Source organism: Apteryx mantelli, chromosome 4, assembly GCF_036417845.1.
Source record: "Apteryx mantelli isolate bAptMan1 chromosome 4, bAptMan1.hap1, whole genome shotgun sequence".
In the NCBI taxonomy this organism is placed as follows: Eukaryota; Metazoa; Chordata; class Aves; order Apterygiformes; family Apterygidae; genus Apteryx; species Apteryx mantelli.
The window spans coordinates 62,647,280-62,668,782 of NC_089981.1; the positions used below are offsets into that span (position 1 = coordinate 62,647,280).

At 36.1% G+C, this 21,503-nt stretch overlaps 1 protein-coding gene across 9 annotated transcripts in view; it reads left to right on the top strand.

Annotated features, from left to right (window-relative positions):
* MIPOL1 (mirror-image polydactyly 1) overlaps positions 1 to 21,503 on the top strand; it is a 210,971-nt gene that overhangs the window by 51,451 nt on the left and 138,017 nt on the right. For all 9 annotated transcript variants that reach the window (XR_010884185.1, XR_010884184.1, XM_067296750.1 and 6 more), the window contains exons 4-6: positions 2,875 to 3,070; positions 6,630 to 6,765; positions 9,095 to 9,200. Coding sequence is in view for 7 of the 9 variants with exons in the window: in XM_067296750.1 (XP_067152851.1) it covers positions 2,875 to 3,070; positions 6,630 to 6,765; positions 9,095 to 9,200 (438 nt within the window). In the remaining 2 variants the exon portion in view is untranslated. The remainder of the gene's footprint in view (positions 1 to 2,874; positions 3,071 to 6,629; positions 6,766 to 9,094; positions 9,201 to 21,503) is intronic.

A 21,503-nucleotide genomic window follows, 5' to 3' on the forward strand; every position in this document is an offset into this window, starting at 1 on the left:
ACAGAGTACTTCCAATTCTGAATTGAGGAGACTGCCATCTTCTTCTCTATCTTACAAAAACCAGTAGGTGGGGAACAGATTCTCAGTGTTTCATCTGATGTCTGCAGGAATGCCACTTACAGGCTTGCTGCAGTGCTGCTCAGTCTTACCTATGTGCTTGAGAGAATTGAATGTAGATGAAGAAATATCCTGTCAATGCTAGTTACTTAAAGAAGCCTCATTAGCAGCAATAAATATCAACATAGGTCTGGTCCCATACTAAATTCAGGGTTTTATAACTAGCTTCACTTATGATTGAAGGAAGGCATAAAAATTCCAAATCTTAACCTGGCCTAAGGATTTAGGCAGGACTTCGCCTGCACATGCCCTAAGCAGAGAGGTTTACTCAATCCATTAAAAAAAAAAAGGCGGGAGGGGTGAGAGGGAGAAACCCTCCCCTCCCCCAGTCTTTTTATACTCCTGGCACTAAAAGGAGCAAATTTGAAAACTAGGAAATGTGAGAAGAGGAAAACCTATGCGGTTGATTACCCTGGAGTTGAAGGGATAGTCACTTGTTTTGATTTGTCCCTGTATAACTGTGGTAGCTAGTGTCATCTAATCTTTTTAGTGTTCTGGGGCAGGAAACCTTTCCCCCAACTCCTATCTTATAGTGTGGGCCTAAGGAGAGTATAGAAATCTAGTGCTAGACTAGGAACAAAGTTTCATGATAACAGAGACTGGCTGTTGCAACAGATAGTGTTGTTCTTGAATTTCTCCATAGAATGCAACCCATCTAACCTGAGGCACTTCAAATATATATCACTTATAGAAATTGTTGATGCCCTGGAGAAGAAGGGGGAGAAAAGCTGCATGGCGAGTGAAGTGATGCACTTTCCCTTCAATGTGTAAGACTGTAATTTGCAGCAATCTATATACACAAATCAGTGTATCTGAAATGGGAGAAGTGGACAAGATGTCGTCTTTGGTTGACAGTTCTTTATAATATGAATGAAATGGGAAGCACATCTAAACGAAGTGTATGCATCCCTAGAAAAGGCTTTGAAAATACTAAAATTCAGACTAGCTTAGTTTTCAGATAGCACTAACTGTAGAAGGTTCAGAATTTTCCGTGTATATATTGCCACTCCCAAGTTGGGTTAGGTTCTTAGAGTAGAAGTAGTGAATGTTTTAATGCCTATTTCTTTAGAGATCACCCTTGCTACACCCTTGTAAGGAGGAACAAGAGGTTGAATCCAGCCTGTAAATGTAACAGGGCTTTGAAGGAGTCTCTGCTCAAAAACCTGCAGAGTAGAAGCTGATGAACACAGCATACACTTGCTCAAAGAGTCCAGGTGGCTATGCACAATTTCTGCATTAGCTGTGGAATGGTCTGATTTGAGGAACACATTTCAATCCCAGTACTGGAAGCTGTGCTTCTAACAAATGTTTTAATAAGTTATGGTCCCCATATTTTTATTACTGTTCAGAAACAGAGATTCTGATAAACCGTTCACTGATTGTTCCTTTAGTACAAAAATGAGTGATTATTGTTTAGAGGAGTAATGAGAGCTGATCTGAGTGGATTTGTACTAAGGTAGACGAGGAGAACTTAGATGACTGGTAGCTCTGAGCTATAGATACAATACATTTTCCTCTGGCAAGTAATGAACAGCTTTGTGTAGGAACTTGTTAAACCTGCTCCAGCCAATCAACAAGAAGTCGTCTCTGTATTCTTGGGACAAGGTGTGTGCCATTCTCTCTGCTATCCCTTCCTCAAGAAGGGAAAAAATCTTATCATTTGCAATAGATTTTAAAGACAGTTTGAATTTTTTTTCACTTGGAGTATGTGCTTTTCTGTCTTATATGCAGCATGATATTGATTTTGATTAGTGTGTATTTTCAGTATATTCGCAGCCAGTTGCAAATGCATAGATAATTTCTTGTATTATTTTGGAGGAGGAAGTAATAAGTTGGATCAAAGAATGTATAGAATGTAATTTATCCCAAATGTTTGGCTTATCCCAAATGTTTGGCAATACTAACTTTGTTAAAGGGGCAAAAACTCCAGCGTTAAGATTGTCTACTAATCTGAATGAAAGAATGAGGAACATACGAGCTTTTTTCCATTTGCAGGTTTTTAGGCTTCTTCCACCTTGTTTTTTTAATATAGTTCTATTGTTAAAACTTATTAATACTCTTTCATAAAGTAATAACAAATGGTATGTAAATGTATCTTTCATTCCATATCAGAAATATGTCCTAAAAATACCTGGTAGCCAAGCTTAGGAGAACACCTATCACACTCAACATTTTAATCAGATAATTTTTCCCTTTGACACAGTTTGTGCTTTGCATTCTCCAAGTTCTTTAACTGTATGAGCCTGTAGCTTACACTGTCCAGGCGTGAAAGATGGGGCCTTAAAGCTGTCGCTACTTACAGCTTGCTTCAAATCTATTTTGGCAACAAAAGGAGTATAAAAAGACCTCAGTGTAAATAAGAGTCTGGTTCACAACCTGTCACTTGATGACAACAGAAATTCATTGTGTCACACAAGAGTAGAGATAATTTTTACAAAAGATATGTAGATATTCTGTAAGGGTCAGTGTTGTATTAACCAGTCATTGATGGGGAAGAGGGATTGGGAAATGGGGATGATTTTTTTCAGGTTTGCATAAGAAAAATCCAATAAATAAGTAGCAACTCCTAAGTCTGCTCTTTAGTTAACACAGCTGTCACTCCTCAGTGGGATGAGGAAGCTGTGAATCTGAAATGAGTTCTTTCTCCCTTCTGCTATAAATAAGAATATAGGAGGCTGTTTTAAGAATAATAAATCTGAAGTTTGTGCTTCTTTCTCCAATTGAAAAAGTAGTATGTTGACCTCTATTTCCAATTAGAAATACGTATTCTGGAACAGAAAAGAGAAGACTTCTGTGCTGAACTTCAGTTTCATCAAAATTATTCAAAAAAAGGAGAATTTTTCATCCAGGCAGAAGCTGAAGCCCTGAAACTGTCAGATTTGCCAGTAACCAGTCTAAGTGGAGGATCCTCAAGTGTGTGTGGTGATTATAATTCCAGTCCGGAACAGTCAAGGTAAATACAAATATCCCTATATATATTTTTTTCTGTTTCATAATATAGGAGATATACATATTGATTTTTGGATAAAAATACAGAAGTTTTGTTCCCTGAGGAACAAGCTGAGGATGAATAGGTCAGCTTTTTACTTGGAATAGAAAATCCTTGTTTGTATAAACATTGTGTGCTAGTAGGTAACTTATGGAACGCTGTGGTCACTATACCTGCCCTTCTTTCCTTATGGAATGCAGAATTTCACCAATGTCTTCTCCAGCACTGATAGAAAATATGGTGATGGTAATGGCTATCATAAGCATGTCTGACACACTGCAGGTATTTCAGTGAGTTATGATCTCTCCAGATAATTTAAAAATATATATATTGAACAGTATTAGAAAAGAAGGTCCAAAAGTCCAGTGGTACCTGTAGCTTTACACCACAAGTACAATGTGCTATAAGTATAATGAGTGAGTAGGTGGTGCAAGCTAGGAAGCAGGAGGAGAAAATGGTGAAATCTAGATGAATTTTGAAGACTAAGGATTAGAAGCTGTAATACTTCATAGGCAGAGTCTGTGACAGGAATGTAGGGAACAGCAAGTATGGTAGAAGAGTTTAATACAAAATCTGAAGATTTTATTCTTGATTAATGACTATATGCTATCATTAATTTCCCTCCTGAGCTATGGTCCTCTGTTGCAGTCTTAAGAAACCTATGTTCATGCTATATATATGATATAATAAATGCAGGTACAGCCAGCTGACTATGGAACTTGAATCAGTTTAGAGTGATTTAGACTTTCCTGAGCCCAAGTCTCATCTGAGAGTGCCAGAGTTGTTTTTAAAAATGGGATCAAGGCTGCAGAGCCCTATGACATACTTTTGAAAAATTTACTCTTGTTCTTCACCTGTCTAATAAAGCTTCTACACCTGTTGTTGTTATCTTTAGTATGATCCAGTGGTGACCTGCTGGGCCAAAACCAGTCCATGAGACCTTTCCATCTGAATTGTTGCTTTTTTGCATCAGAGCCTGAGATACACTGTTTGGGCAATGCATCCTTCTCTAACAGCCAAATATATTCCCAAGTGCTTATGCACAGCCTAGCACAGGGTCAGCCAAGGGCTGTTGCTCCTACTGTCACTAGTGCTGCTCACACCGGCAGTCAGACTGGTCTTGAACACTGAGATTAACCTCCCACAGCTGTCAGCATGTTGAACCATCTCATCTGCATAAATGTTGCACGTAGGATCTCAAAATTATAGGCCAAGATCTCATTGTGATAGGTACTGTGTAAACTCAGAAAACAAAAACTGCCCTTCCCAAAATAATTTACGATCAGAATATAAGATGAGAAAGTATCTTGATGCAGACAGACCAAGGAAATATTGGGTCAGTGCTGGTTAGCATTTTAGGTGATGGTCTTAGTGCACCATCAACATGACTTGTCAAGCTTTCTGTTAGATGTCAGTAAGAAAAAATTAAGAACTGAAAGATGGTGGTGAGGTAGCTTCAAGGTTGTTCATGGGAAGCATCTCCTGACCATGAGAAAGCACAGAGAGTTTGAAATTTGTAATTACTGGGCAATAGTCTGCAGAGGCATCTCCCACTTGCAGTCTGAAACAGTGCTAAATGAAATTTGCCCGACAGAGCAAAGATGAAATAGGCTTTGAAGGATCTTCAAAGTAAAGACAAGGAGCTTAAGCACCCTTCCACCACCACATGATAGTTTAATACAGTAAGCAAGTACTTTTTTTTATGTGAATCTTCTTCCTGTCCACATTTAACATGCTTTAGGTTGCACCATAGTTTGCCCACAGAGTGCAGATCTTAAGTTCTTCTTAAAGAACCTGTGTGTGCCATAGAGAAAAGGGATCTGATGGAAGAAAGGGGTAGCTAAATGCCAACAATTAAGTGCCTACCTAAGGGAGTGACTATCTATCAGCAGATACCCCCCCCGTACTCCCCAAAGATGTGAATTACAAATGCAAGTAGCATAAAGAAAGTAATGCAAATAGTTGAAATAGAAGTTCAGAAGGTATAGCTTTTCTGTGGCTACTTCTTAAGACTGATACCTGCCTCTAATCCATGAATCTACTTACTTTGCTCCTATCTTAGAAGTGAGATTGTGTGTGTGTATATATAATTTTTTTTTTTTTTTGAGACAGAATTTTTGGGTGCCTGGTTATATTGCTGCTGCTGAAGCTTGCATTTTAATGTCTTTTTCTTAGACTAATAAATTCATTTTTTAGTCGGGAGGGGATTTCTTCAGACTTGTTGCCAGCACAACAGTCAGTGTATCCATTAATAGCAAGATCTTAGTAACAAAGTTTCAATAGCTAAATCTGTCCTTCTTCCCTACAAGAATACCTAATTGAATCTGGTCTTGTTATCCCTTGTCTATAGCTAAATAAATAATCTTAAAACTCTGTGGGTGGTATAAAGTAAGGAATTCCAAGGTCAAAATAAATTTTAGAGATTTCTACAATTCTCATTTCATTTCATGTAGCAGTCTGTCTTTCTGAAGAATTTGATTTTTTTTTTTTCAAACAAAATGTTTTTTTCTTTCTTCAAAACAAAGACACAGAATCACAGAATCACAGAATCGCTGAGGTTGAAAGAGACCTCTGGAGATCATCTAGTCCAACCCCCCTGCTCAAGCAGGGTCACCTAGAGCACGTTGCACAGGATCGCGTCCAGGCGGGTTTTGAATATCTCCAGAGAAGGAGACTCCACAACCTCTCTGGGCAACCTGTTCCAGTGCTCTGTCACCCTCACAGTGAAAAAGTTTTTCCTCATGTTAAGATGGAAGTGTCTGTGTTTCAGTTTGTGCCCGTTGCCTCGCGTCCTGTCGCTCGGCACCACTGAAAAGAGTCTGGCTCCATCCTCTCGACACCCTCCCTTCAGATACTTGTACACGTTGATAAGATCTCCTCTCAGCCTTCTCTTCTCCAAGCTAAACAGGCCCAGCTCTCTCAGTCTTTCCTCATAAGAGAGATGTTCCAGTCCCCTAATCATCTTTGTAGCCCTTAGCTGGACTTGCTCCAGTAGTGCCACATCCCTCTTGTACTGGGGAGCCCAGAACTGGACGCAGTACTCCAGATGGGGCCTCACCAGGGCTGAGTAGAGGGGGAGAATCACCTCCCTCGACCTGCTGGCAACACTCTTCCTGATGCACCCCAGCATACCATTGGCCTTCTTGGCCACAAGGGCACATTGCTGCCTCATGCTTAACTTGGTGTCCACCAGCACTCCCAGGTCCTTCTCCGCAGAGCTGCTTTCCAGCAGGTCAACCCCCAACCTCAGCATCTATTTGATCCCCAAACTGTGCTTTGTCACTCCAGGGTAAGCCCAAGTTTTTAATATTTGCTTCCTGTAAGCATTCTCTGCTTATAGGCTTTATAGCCAAATTTATATTAATCTGTTTTATACCTTAACGTTATAGCAGGTTTGTTTACTATTTCAGATTTACAGATTATTTCAGAATTACAGGTTTTAATCATATTTTGTAAATTACTTGTGCTTTTCATTTGGGGGGAAAAAAATTTTTTTTTCTTTTTTTCCCCCTCCTAAAAACAGCTTTGTAGAAAGAGTGAGTGACAGGATGCTCCCTGACTTTATATCCTCATGGAAAGATGCTGCAGACTCAGGTGGAAAGACAGAAACTGCATTCCTTTTAAAAGAATTGGACACTCTAAGGGCCAAAAATACAAAGGTACAATTGAGATATTCAGGTCACATTATTTGCTTTTTTTATCATTGTCTTACAAAACTTACATTTTAAATTGTTCCTAATTTAGTTTTATTATTTATTTTAGTGCACTAATCAATAGCTTTCTTGTCATTTTGAATTTGCAGTATTTGTTTAGCAACTGCTTCTGTGGAAGTAAAAAAATCTTTCATCTTACCCTTTGACATTTTTAATCAGTGACATCAGTTCCTGCATCATAGATGAAGAACAAGTGAATCACTGGCAAATCACTTTAAAGCCATTCTTTTAGAGGATACTGATTTTTCCATAATGCCTCTGAAGAAAGCAGAAATGGTTTGGAAATGGTAGACCCACTGAAAGTAATGGAAAGGTTTTCATTGGCTTGAAAAAACTTTTGGATCAAAGTCTACAGTGAAATAGTTGCATAGCATAAGAAATATATTTACAGTAAAATAATAATTTGTACTAATGACTGGAATCACTATTCATGTTACAAAGCTATCCTAATTAGTAATTCACATAAGTCAACACAAAAACAATGGTAATTCATAAAAAATTGTATGTTCCTATATTTTGATAAAAAAGCCATTTTGCTTTAATTTAATATAGTATTTTCATAGAATGGTTGGAAAGATGCAACCCATAAGTGCTTAGAGGTAAATGAAATCTTGGGAGATGGTATTAAATGCTTGTTAAGAGAGGAAAGCCTACTGTTTTATTATTTGCATGTTCCTTGTAAGAAAAAACAAACTCCTTTGAGGCCTGGTCCTGAAAACATAATGAACTGTGATGGCAAACAGTGAGACAATTCAGTATATAAAGTTATGGTTATATGGTTTAGTATAAAAAGTTATGGTGTATAGCTGTTTACAGATTTGATGTCTTAACCCTGTTTTATTTCCCTTTTTTATCAGACTTTTATTGTTACAGTTCAGGTGGCTAATTTCTTGCAGTTCCTTCCTTATCATATTGATTCATATTTTGTCACCTGTGTCCCAGAAACCCTCTGTTCATTTAAACCACAACACATTTTTTAATCCCAAACTTTAATATCTGCTTTCCATCTCCTTTGTACTTTATTTCATGTTTAATTTAGCATCATACCAGAAATAAAAGTGTATCTATTTTTGCCTATTTCTGCTGCGTTAAGATGTCTTAGTCCATCATGTATTCTGTTGAAAGTAGCACATGTCTTCTCAATGACTGCTTTGGTTTAACTCTATTAGCCTTCTGTTTTTAGCAGAATAATCTCCCTGAGATTTTTCCTCTCTGAAATTTGAGTTTCTTATACTGAGATAGTACTTGGTTCTGAAGCTGGCTTTTTACCAGAAGAACGCTCAGTTTGTATTTTATGAGTGCCATTTGAATTTTTTTTAGCTTCTGCTACACCCTTGTCTCTCTAGTCTTTTCCCATATAATGAAGACAGGACTTCAGCTTTTCTAGTATAATGGTTTCTAATACAAGGGTATGCTTTAAATGATGAAACTTTGACATAGTTTGAAACTTACCTTCAAGAGTGTACTTGATCTGTTTCATTAAACATTCCATCTGAGATGACCAAGCAGTTCATGACAACTTTTTCTGCTGTTGAATACAAATAAAAACTAAAACAAAGGCCAGTATTTCATGAATAGAAGCTCATGCTCCTATACATGTGGTCCATATAATGAATATGCTCTCCTTGTTGAGGGGAGGAAAATTCTGTCCTACTGGAACACTGCATTGATTCTAGCATGAGTAGCAGTTGCATGTGCCTAATCAAAGGAAAAGTCTAATCCTTCCATGAAGTTTCATTGAATATTCAATGGCAAGCTCAGATACCTATCCAAGATTCTGTAAATTCCCAAGTAAAATAAAGGCCTCAACAGGTAAAAGAGTATCCCCCTTCTCTTTGACAAGGCACATGGAAAATGATTCATTTACACCCCAGTCTCTTCAGATTGTGATGTCAGTATTCTTAGAAGGAAATAGGCAATTCATGCAGACACCACTTGAGGAACACGGTATATCGTTCATTCCATATAATTCTGAACTTTCTTAGTAAGAATGACCACAGGTAGTGATATCTGAAGAGGGGAATCCCAAATAAAAATAATGACACAAATTTCTGCTTGTCTCACAGAACCATAGAAAGCAATTGATTTAAAATATATATATTTTGCACATTTCTCCTTTAAATAAATAAATATAATTAATTGAACTTCTATTGTATTGCTTACTGTTTATATTTTGTGGGAAGGAGAGATATTATTTAATATTTTGCTGTGGTTTAAAGAGCTGATTGATTTTTTCTGTCTGATAAGAATCTTATTGTCCATTTGTTCAATTCAGCTTCAAGAAAAGCTGTCTGAAAAGGACAAGGAGCTGAAGACAATAAAACTGGACTTAGAACTGCAAGACAGAGCTACAGAAGCTAAGATTGCAGAAAAGATTGCAGGTACAGTAGGAGAGCATTTAACAGATGGCTGTATGGCTCATACAGTACTCGTGGTTGCTATATGACGTGGCCTAGTGAATGTTAGCTATATTTGCTAAAGGAGGGAAGGTTTGACTTTTTTTTTTTTTATGTGACTTTTTAGAGTTGCTTAGAAAATAGGTGGCTTTAACATCCTGGTACTGGTATTAGCAAGAGCTTTACCTGTATTCAAACTGATTTGGGCATTAAATGCATTGTTAACACCATGTCAATCCAATCACAAAAAGGTTGTTTGTTTTGTTGGAAGGTCCTGAACAAACAAGGGGAAATAATGATTACCAGTGCCTCTACCTTTCAACCAGCAGTTCAAATACCACTTATTGTTTTAGCTTGTTCAGAGCACTACTACCCCCTCCCTGTGTATGGAGATAGTCACACATTCACTTCAACTAGAGACCTGCACTTTTCTTGAAAAATCTGTTCTTCTGATAGTTAATGAATTTTTATCTGTTGATGATATGTCTCCAGAGAATGAAGTTTATACAAATTCCCAAAATGAAAGGCTTTAAGTTTATAGTTGAAAAGAAATACATGCTTTTATTCATTGTTATATGTTTTTTGGGTAGAAACACAAGAATGGAAACAACTAGTTTGTATTCTACAGTTTCAGAAATCTTTCTAGACCAGTATTTTTGTTAGCAAGTGATTGTGTGTACCATGTACCTAGTGGGTGAAAAATATTCTCAGGTTTTTCTCCAAGCGTTTCAAAAAAATTAATGGGAACACTTTTATAAATCCATCATATGGTTTGTTTGTAACTAAACAAAGTGTGAGCTGGGTAAAATTGTGTTCTCTTAGACCACACAGAGTTCATGTAATAGGATTGCTACAGGGCATAAGACTGATACCTGCCCCCAAAATATTGGTACTGAAAGGAGGAGTAACTGTCATTAGGAAAATGGAGCAGAAAATAAGCTCTCTAGCTGAAGAAACAGATGGTTGGCTTTCCGCTTAACACTGTATTCTCAGGAGTTTGATATTCTGTGTATATTATGGGTGGAAGAGAGGGTTCCTCGATTTTGTATCTTGGAAAAAGGGAAAGGAGAAACTAGATACTATGAAACAAATAGGTGAAATATAGGCATAATTTTATTTGTATTTCTTTTTACATACATAAACTATTTTCTGCATGTTTAGAAGAAAAAAAAAATCTGCATTGCATATTATAGTTACATCTTGATTATCCAGTAGCTGAACTTCTATGCAAATTGTTTGGGTTGAATTCCAAGTTGTGTGTTTGTTCTTGGATGTTTGCACAGTGTTTTACTTCTATGTATATATTACAGGAATGTTGTATTTGATGAAGGTGTTCATTGCTCATTAAAACCTGGAAAAAAATACAAAATGTGTGTCAAAATCCTATTTGGTTTCCTTTCTATGGATAGGACTGAAGTACAAGTTAGTAAATTGTTTTCTCCCATATTATTATTTAAACTTTCTAGTTATGTCCTAAGCATAATATTCTCTCCAAAATAATATGGCAAGAATATGGATATGGATAATTAACATAGTTATTCCATTTAAAAAAAAAAAAGGAAGCCAAATTTTAATCAGAGTTTGAACGTGTAAAAAGGTGACCCTTCAAAAAAAAAACACCTTTTTTCTGCATTTACTAGTTCAGGAAGTACAAAATACTTTAAAAGCTGGGAGAAAGGGTAACAGGCTCCTTACTATTTAAGCTGTTTACAAAAAGGAAGAATCGTTAATATCTCATGTTGTTTTTTATTTTACTTCCTGTTTTGCAGTTCTAAGAATCTTAAAAAGTTTGAATAAACATTCTGAAATCTGGAATGATGTGTACCACCCTGAATTTGTGGAGATCTGTGCATCTCTGTCATAAAAGCCTTGGGGAGAGTTCTGATGGACAGCCAAGAGGACTCTGTGTGTTTAGGGAAAATCTCTCCCCCTTGTATTAAGTCTTTTGAGGAAAGGAGAACACATGCTGCTATGATTTTGTGATGCTAGTTAATGTTTAATTACTGCAGTGTGTAACACATGGTAGAGTGAAGCTTGTAAATATGGGTGTTTGCATTTTTATTATTATTTCGTACTGACTTTATGATAAGAAAATGACTCCACAAAATTATATTGTAAAAAACATCAGAAAGGTACACCATAAAAACGTTATCTACTTTGAGGGATATTACAATTCTATTTTAAAATATAACCCTCTAATGGGTAGGTTTTACATAAGCAAGCCCAGTGGCAAGAACAGAAAAGCTGAAGAGGAGAGGCCATTTTAAAATTGAAACTGCCACAGTCTTCAGCAGCAAATAACCAAAGCTTGTTGTTTTATTATTTTTACTTTGTTCAGGGAAAGAAATGAAGAGGAAAAGTGCAAGTTTCTGAAATGAATCATGAGAGAATAAGAACAAGTAAAGAATAAAGGCAAATGAAAGAGACCTGATGGAAGAGGGTGTTTCATAATACGTATATTAAAAAACTTATTTTCAGCAGGTCTTTATATTTCTTTTATACTAGCCTGGAAAATGGGTTTTAGCACTGCTTTGGGTCCCTCTGTCCATTTCAGGTAATTAGAGCTGGGAAAAAGAAGGAATTTACAGTTTGGTTGCAGGCTCTTAACCATTGGAGGCTGTTGTTAATGATCACGGTTGCCACATGTTGCATGTCCTGCTGTTTCTTCACTATTCTTCTATTAGATTTTCTCTTATGTAAGCCAATGTCAGAGGGTACCGTTCGTTTCACTTCCCATCATGAAGAGAAGAAAAAAAGGGGAGGAGACAGCCCTGAGGAAATTAAGGGAAGAGCACATCATAAAAGAACTAGGGCTAGGATAACATAAAGAAAAAAGGGAACACCTCATGTGAACACAGCGTGAAGAATGGAAAGATAAATCTTGAAATGTTGGACTGCAAAAGGAGAAATTTCAGATGCTGAACATAGAAGGGAATAGGTGCTTCTGTGTGAGAGGAAAGGGAGAAGGAACACACATGCTCTGAAGACAGACTGGAAAGTAAGGATGGAGGCATTGCAAAGGAGTAGGTCTTCAAAAGGGCCAGCAAGGAGAACAGATCTCAGTTTGGGCCAGCATAATAAATAACTTGATTTTTACCTAACAGAGGAATTATACAGGGCTATATAGAACCCTTTAGAGGAAGTAGCTGGTTGTGTGTAAGTGAGAGTTGTAGAGCATAGTCATGTAGGCTTGGGAAAACACCAGGGCCCTCAACTTCTGGCAGTTACTACCACCATTACAGTAACAAATACACCATACATGACAGCAGAGCCTCAACTCTTAGTATATTTGTGTTGCTATCATGCTGCAGTATATTGAGACAAAAAATAATTTTGAAGGAAATTTTTAATCAGGATCAACTTAGCAGGAAGTAAATTGATTCCAGCTCTGCTAGGTTGGTTACGTGTTGCACCTGGCTGAGAACTGTATTAGCAAACTACAGATACTCCCTGAAAGACCAGGGTAATGATAGGAAATGCGGGGTAGAAAAAAGGGAAAGCAGTTTCTAATATTCTTGTACTCATTATACAGCTTTCGGTCTCTCAGCAGTAAAACTACAGTGAAGTACTTTTTTCCAGCCTGTTCATACAAGAACATGGGTAATAAACATTTGTGACATTTCTGAATTCTCAAATGTGGTATGGAGTTGTTCATGAACGTTATTTAAAGTTTCCTGAATTAACTTGAAAAATAAATACTGACTGCATTTGCAATAGTTTGAATAGCAAAAATGAAAACAAATATACAAGTGACTGTTAGCTTAGAGTTAAAGTTTGATTTAATATCCCATAAAGCAAGAGGAAGTAAATAATCTTGCCAGTAATTAACTGCGGGTGGCAATAACTTCCAGCGCAAAGGAAAAATATTTTCCATTTTTTTAAAAGCTTACTTTACAGTCCCTTTTTTTTCTTTCTTGCATTTCATCCATTAAAGATTAGCTGTGGAAGGTTGGAGCATGGAGAGATTATGAATGACAGAACAACTCCTGTGGAATAATAATCACTTTTTGGTATTTAATGCTGTTTGACTTTTGCAGACACATTTCTTATTAACCTTTGGTACAAACAGAAATCCAGGTTCCTGATATCTCATGGAGAAGATGAATTCAAGATCCTCTTCCAATTAAACTGAAATAAGGCCAATATTGGGCTTTAGCTAGAAGAACTCAGTCATTCTCAACCCTTGTGTTTATAAACATAAATTTGAATGATAATTTACAGTTTAAATAGGTAGTGCATATACTTTCACTAACTCAGTTTTGTGTGTATAATTCATTTGTATGTGTAGTCTACGTAATTCTTAGGGTTTTTGACCTATGTAATGTTTCATTATAAAAAACTGCTGTCCAAAAATGTTTACAAAATATGCCTGATCAATAGCAAGATTTTTGAAATAACTATAGAATTTGAATCCTCTCTATAGGAAGGCAGATGATCCATCTAAAGGACAGGAAAAAAAAATACAATGTTGGGGGGGTGCGATTAAGAATCTTTTGGTTTTATTTTTGATGGCTTAATTTGAAATACTAATTTTATCTTCAGATTGTCAGAATGATAGATTGTCAAAAAGTAGAATGCAACTCTTTGAAGTATAATATATGATGAACTAGAATAGGTTCAAAATGTAAATCATTGAGCTGTTTATGAGATGGAGGCTGTAGGTAAAAAGCAAGCCAGCATCTTCTGCATGTTGTATGACAAGTTTGGCCCTTCTTTTTTCCCCTTCTTTGTGGTGCTAGATAAAAATAAGGATATGTTCTTTATGTGTGTTTGTGGTTGGGCAGGGGGAATTCAGGAAAATAAAGATCAGGAAATAATCAGCTGCATGGGGAATTACAAAGCTTGATTTACCTGTCAAATTAAACCTTGCGAACTTTAATACAACATTTACTTCACTTGCATAGCTCTTCTCCTAAAGTAGCTATTCAGGCATCAGCAATTTATTCACTGAAAAAAGTTAAACAGTATTATTGTCTGAATTTTGAAGTCATCTGTGTTTAGTGCATTAGAAGCAGAGGCTTAACAGTTGTACAAGCACTGGCTTTCACAAGAACCAGCTTGGGATATGTGTATAATACTCTCTCCTATTCTTCACCCACTTTATTTATTTTTTAATTGAATTGGGATCTGAGTACACAAAGAAAACCCTATAGATAGCTGCCACTCAGCAATTTTAGCCTTTTATTGAAAACACTGTGTTAGTAGCATTGGAAATGTAGGAGCAGATGAATGCTACACACTAAATATGTATAACAAACACAAAGCAATAAAGAAGTCCAGTGTGTTTTATCAGTGTTTGTTCAGAATGCTTTATCTATAAAGTCACATTTAGGTGTAAATGACTTGTAGTCTATAATTCCTGGTATAGACTGGTCAAAACTATTAAGCAGCTTTCTTATGATCTTTTATCACTATTATGCTTTTATTTTTCAGTTATATGTCATAACTGAAAGTAAATGGATGGTAATTTTCAAAAAACAGCTAAGAATTTAAGTTGTCTGTTTCATAATATAACATTTCAGCACTATTTTTAAGTCAACAGTCAGCCGTGGAGCTCGTGATAGCTTGCCTTTAACCTGCATGAGAGCTGCATAAGGGCCTTAGGCTTTAAACATTTCCAGGGATTATCTGCATTTGGAACATGTATGCTCAGAGATTGGTTAATGACACATTTTGGAGACTTTCATAGCAATGCAGTGAATCCGTTTTTCAATTTATTTGGCTCTAAGATTGGCTTCTTATTTTAGAATTGTCACAGTGATTAAATCTAATAGAAAAAAGTCTCAGGATTTTGATTTCTAAAATGAATCACTGACAAATGCATGTATGTATGTTTGTATATCTGTAAGGAGATCGAGCATATATCCATATGGTTAAATAAAACTAATAGTAGTGGCCCATCTGGAAATGGGAAGGATAATTTCCAAGTCCTCCTGTGTTTAGGCAGACAGAGAGCCAGCAATGAAGGATAGGAATGGGAGGGGTGATGAAAATGAAAAATCAGGTGTTTGTTGTACCTCTTTTCCATATCTTTCCCAGCTTCCTCACCTTCTTCTAGCTGCTCCTTAGAAATCCAAAGTGGACCACCCCACCCCACCCCCCCCCCAAAAAAAAATCCCTTAACAGCTTCAGTTAAACCACTCTACAGGATAAATTTATAAATTTCAGCTGACAGATCTTTCATGAAAACAGCGATGGATAAACAAGAAACTCATTACAGGAATCTTGAATTCTAAGTATGACTTGGCCAAGCAAGTTGTTTCATGTTTCTGCTTTTCCTTTACAATAATATACACCTTCAAAACTGAGAATATTCTCCGTTATTTTTCTCATGAGTTCAACCATCACTCCAGTGCTAGAACTGTATAACTATGAAACAGAAGTCAAATCATGCAGCAGAAGTCTTTGGAATAATTGTATTTTCAATCAATTCTGGAATATTTAAGATGTTATGGGCCTTGTTTATAAAACATCATCTCATTTGTATATCTTGTTATTGTAATGGTGAGAGTAACTGTTAAAATAACTTTGGTTGTACCAGAATCAATGCCAAAGCAAATCCCAGGTCACTTAGAGTTTAGCAACCACTAATCCTGAATACTAAATCTTAAACTGCAGAACCCTCACATGCTGCAACAATATATTGTTGTTGACAAAAAAAAAATTGCTCACTGTGTCTTTCTCTTTGAGTAGTTGATTACTATAACTAGTGTTAGTAACAAACACAATTAGCAAAATTTTAATTGCAGTATTTCTTGGATAGCTTTGTTTACAGGTAGTTTGAAGCAAAAAGCAGTATTTCGTCACATCTATTAATGTCAAGCACCTTACAAAATGCAAAATATTGGTATTATTTTTCTAACACCAAATTATCTTGAAAGTCAATTGTTGCAGTACTATAATATTTACTATATATTCTGAGTAGTGGTGTGGATAATAATCCCTTTTTTTGTTATAAGGTCTTGCCTATATTCAAGCCTTTACTTTTTTTTTTAGTGAGTAATGTTAAGTGATTTCTGCTGAGATAGATGTTTTAAATCCTAATAATTTCTTCTTTGTTGCCTTTCCTATTCAGTTTTTCTATTTACACGGATGACCTCTAGGAAATCAGCAAATAGACTTTTTTTTTTCCAGGGAACAGTGCTTTCCTCCCTTCCCCCAAAGTTCTGTTGCTTGGAGAATCACGAACCAGTGTTTAAACTAGAATGATTTCCAGCACCACTTCTCACTACTACTGTATTTTAAAGGTAGCTAAAGTGTAGAAGACAGGTTTGCCAAAAGAATAAGATTCAACTAAGAAAATATGTACACTACTGTGACTCAGTAAACTCATACTCAGTATGGTTCATCTTCTTCATATTTACTTTTTCCCATATTAGAAAACAATTAGCTTACTAAACAAATTTGAGTATTTGAGAAGAAAAAATCTACTCTGAGTCTCTCCCATTTGACTAGGAATTACATGATATTTGATAAGCTTGTTTAAAAATGGACATATCCAAATATTATTGTAAACACCCAATGATTTGTTTTACCTGCAATATAAGTATTTTACTTAGTTGGCTTACATAGTAGCTAATAATATTTGTTAATGTAATTTAACTGCTGTGAACCTTTACTGAACAAATATTGAAATTTATACAAGTCAAAGAAAGAGAATCTCTAATGACTTTTGTAAAAGCTTCCATTTAATAGTTAAGGAGAAAAGTTTATATGACATACCAGATGCAATTAACAGTAGATTTTACATTTAATAAAAAGAAAGAAGCATATGTATTTGCTTTATTCATTCCATCATAATTTGCATTAGAGCTGTGGGTGTTTAATGAGCAAATTCCAGCTAAAATGCTGTATTGATTTTCTAACTGAACTTTGTAATAGCTATCTACCTTACAAAAGCTCTCTGTTTACAATTGTTTTCTTTACTAAAAACTAAAAATGTTTTAGAGTTGATGAGTTTAGCATAATGATTCTTTTAAAATAAAGAGCTCTTTCAGAGTAGGCAGGGGTTTTAGTTACAAGGAGAAAGATATTATTACATTATTCCAAAGCAAATAAAGTTTATACAAATAAATAATAATGTCATATTTGTATATATTACAATATTTATAAGCATTGGAAAAATCATTCTTTTTTTCTTAATTGAGCACTATGGGAATGAAATATAACTCTAGCCTGTCATTATATGTATATGAATTACTAAATGACACAATTCATTTTTACTTAATACCTGACTATTCATATTTCATTTTTGTGTGTCACTTTCTTGCTTGAAACATGAGTACTGTAAGAATTCCCATTTCTTGTTGGTCAGGCCTCAAGATAAACAGGATAGGGTTGGTTGGTACACTATTGGAAAGTCTCCAAGAAAAACTTCGTGGTGTCGACCAGAGCAGTTGGTGACTAAGTAGCTGGATTACTTTTTCATTGACTCAGGCATCAAGTCAGTGTTCCAGTATGGAATTAGTGGCTTGCTGGATATGCCATACCTTGAGTGGAACTTAAGAGCATGATTTCTTACTTTCATTCATTTTCCTCTGGCATTTTTAAGAAGCATAAGGATAGTAATCTGAATATTTATTACTTGTTTTAATGTGGAGGATTTTTATGTCCATCACTCTTATGCATGTTTTGTTGGACACCTTATACTTCACATACTTTTCAAAATATGACATAAAATGTTTTGTTGTGCTGCTGTATTGCAGCCCAGAGGTGTATATGTTTCAGTGACTGGTGAAAATTTTTTTTTAACCAACTTGTTTGAAGAATCTTATAATCTTTGTGATTTTGGTGAGCTATTTACATGAATAAAGTGTGGTATTGTTCAGTTAATTTTCTTAGGATCACAAAGACTAAGATAATGCTGAATCTCTGGAAATGCAGAGAAATATTCCTTGTTCTATGTTCTTTGCCCAACTTTGCAAGAAGTAACCCCCATAATTCTTTAATCCAGGGTTAATACTCTGATATTGTTTCTCTTAAGTTTGGAGAATTGATTTTTTTTAAGTTGTAATGCAAAGCATCTCTGAATTTAGTGGCAATGTGCATGGGAGTCCATCTTTCTGAAGCAGCTTTCAGGAATGGAGCCTGACTTTTGCTTGTGACTTACCTATAGCTCAGTCTGAATGTTGAACATTATTGTTAAAAATATCTTATTTCAGGCACCTGCAATTGTGTAGTTGTTATAATATCCCATATAATATTTTAAAAAGAATTTTTAAAATTATATATACAGCCAGAAATACATAGATATTCGATACACAGAGATGTGCAACCTAGAATCAGGAGATTCTGTGGCTGGTAGAGAAATCAGGTTGTTAAGCCTTCAGTAGCACATTGAAATGAGTGACAATGAAGACTTTATTATTCTTAATTTTTTAATTATTATTATTATTACATATTTCTTACGGTCACTGCCAGTATTGCTACACAGTACTAAAGTGCCACTATGGTTTGGGGGGTTTTTTTGGTCTTTTTAAACTTGGATTAGCATGCGGGTTCTTATACGTTTTTCTAGAGTCTCTCTAATTTTAATATAAAAAGAAAAAGCAAAAACCAAACAGTGTCGTAATTGATATGGAACTATTGTTCAAGTTTATTAATGTAATTGGTGCATCTGATGATTCGGACATTTACTCCAATGCCTTAGTTTAATGAAAGAGTGGGAAAGGGAAAAAAAAAAAAAAAAGAAGAAAGAGTTGCTCAAGTTAAGTTACTTTCCATAACCATTAGTTAGGAGACAGTATTTTGTAATGGATCTTTGGGGGGAGGAGGGGGGAGAGGGTTCACTGTTCAAGGCAATCAACCTCTCAGCTCCTATCAGGGGTGGTAACATTTCGGATAAGCAGGATTTTTAGGTCACTCAAATTCTTTTTCTCTGAATGTTTTATCCTGCTTTATGTATAACCCTTTGGTTTCAATACAAACAAGCAAGAGTCTGGTTTATAAAGCCAGTATAGTCATTATTACCACTGGGTATAGTTACTTAGAGAGGGAATTAGGTATGACAAAACATAGTCCTAAGTCCCTAAGTATACTTGTATGCTCAAGATCCGTTCTAGCAGCCAAAGAATTGCAGCTTTCCATGCTGAGATAGGGAAGGTATAAAGTTGGAAGAAGAGGTGCACTCAAAGAGACCAGAAAGAAGTTAACTAGCCTGGAGACTAGTCAGCTGCTGAACAGTGAAAAGTGCCATATCTATAGTTATTGTAGACATCTGTGTAGTTTTTATTCATTTCAGCAATTGTTTTCATTATGAAAATTGCATGATGCTTCCACTTGCAGCTTCATGGAAACATGATGGAAAGCATAAGGATTCCCTGTGCTGTGTCTCTGGCATGATGCTAAATAAACTGACATAGTTTACTGAAGAAACTTTAATAAACAAATACTTTAAAGTACAGATAGATAACAATTACTATACATAATTAAACTACTTGTGTATTCCACATCTATCTGGACACAGTGGTTTTGCTGTAGTTTACACAGTCACTCAATGCTGAGTTTCTCTGCTTTTGGCACCATTGAACAATACACCATTGAACAACATCATAGGTCTCAACAATCTACATGGAAGTCTGACAAGCTGAACTGTGCAGCTTTCCCAGTACATCTTGTTCTTGTTCGTTCTTGTCGAGCCACTCATCTTAGCAGATGTTGGAGTCATCTTCTGCAAGTACTGCTTACTTATTCCTGGCTACCAAATTGTGTGTTTGCCACTCCGCAGCTGCTTTACTCATGCCTTAGTTTTTCTGTTCCATGTCAGGCAATGCCCTCTTGTTGCAAATAGAGCAAATAGATCTGCAAGAAGAAAAGATCCTGTTCTTGTGAAACAATTAAATATTCAAATAGCAGAGAACCAAATTGGTCTTTGAGTTTTGTTTATTTCTTTTCTTGTTGGTGCACAGTTTGTTACATCTCCGGATCACAAGGTTTGCAGCTCCTCTGCAGATTTTTGTGAGAGAAGGGACCTACCCCCTGGGACTGTACCCCTGGGAATAACATGTAATGTTTCCATATCTTCTTTTGCCCAGTCTGTTCCTATTGTTCAACTTTTAGCCCTTTTGGTAGAGCTGCAAATATTGCTTCTTTACTCCTCAGTAACCCTCTTTTCCCAGGATAACAAGAGGATTGCTTTCCTACCTTGAGCATCTTCCCAGTTCATCTCTCCCAATTCTTTTCTCTTCATCTTCTCACATCTTACATCCTTGCTTATCAGAGCTACTTGTGCACTATCCTGAAACTTGCTACACTCTGTATTTCCTTTTTTCTCCTTCAGTACTGATAAAATGTATCCAGCCAGATAGTTACTACCAATATGTGCTACTACTTTTATATTGTTCCATTCCTGTGAAGAACCGTAAAGTCCTTTATACTGTAGTACACAGAGCAACTTCTATGAAGTTTTTGTACAACAATGTACGAAGGTGAAGTAAGAGTAGAGAAAACTAATCCGTAAGGGCAACAAAGCTGTTGTCAGGTTGCGGAAAGAACAGAAAGAGCATAGGCTCTAGGCTAAAGTGAACAGGAAGCATTTCTTTGAGATCTTAACGTAATGGCTTTACCAGTAGCTCAGAGAAGGACAGAAAATTTTCAAGAAATAAGCCCAGCAGTAATAGCTTGATACAAAAGATTCTTTAAGAGTGGTAAAAATAGCCAAAATTTGGTAGAGACTGGAGTCTGGTATTAGGAGACTCTCTGGCTTAAAAAAAAAAAAAAAAAAAAAAAAAAAAAAAAAAAGCCTGGCAGACTAGAAAGGGAGTGTGGAGAATTCTGGAACCTGGAGACCTCACTCATGGCTTAATTTTTTGGAGATGCCTGTGACAATCAGAGAGGATGTCAGAGACAGTCCCCAGTCTTGGAATGACAGCAGACTCACTATAGCATCCTGAAAGTCCTAGAAGTTTTGACTGTAAGCTTCATGATGACTACGAGGAGAGATTTACAGTATTAGAAAGGGAAATAATGAAAGTATGAATAAAGATTTTAGTGGAGGCGGGGTCGAGGTAAGGATTCTGGCAATGTTCCAGAGGTGGTGTTAGACATATTGGCAGGGGAGATGCAGGAAGAAAATGTAAGCTCAGGATGAGGAATGACTCGAAGGTGTTAGTTTGTTCCCAAGGATAGACAGTAAATCTTAGTTTATTGGCACCTAATGCTCCAAGGTCCACGTATGCTGTAACAGATAGTATAACAGTATATTACACAATAAAGTAAAGGCTTGACAGCAAAGGAGATATGCCAGCTTTGCCACTCTTGTGATACTAGAGATAGACATGCCATGAAAAT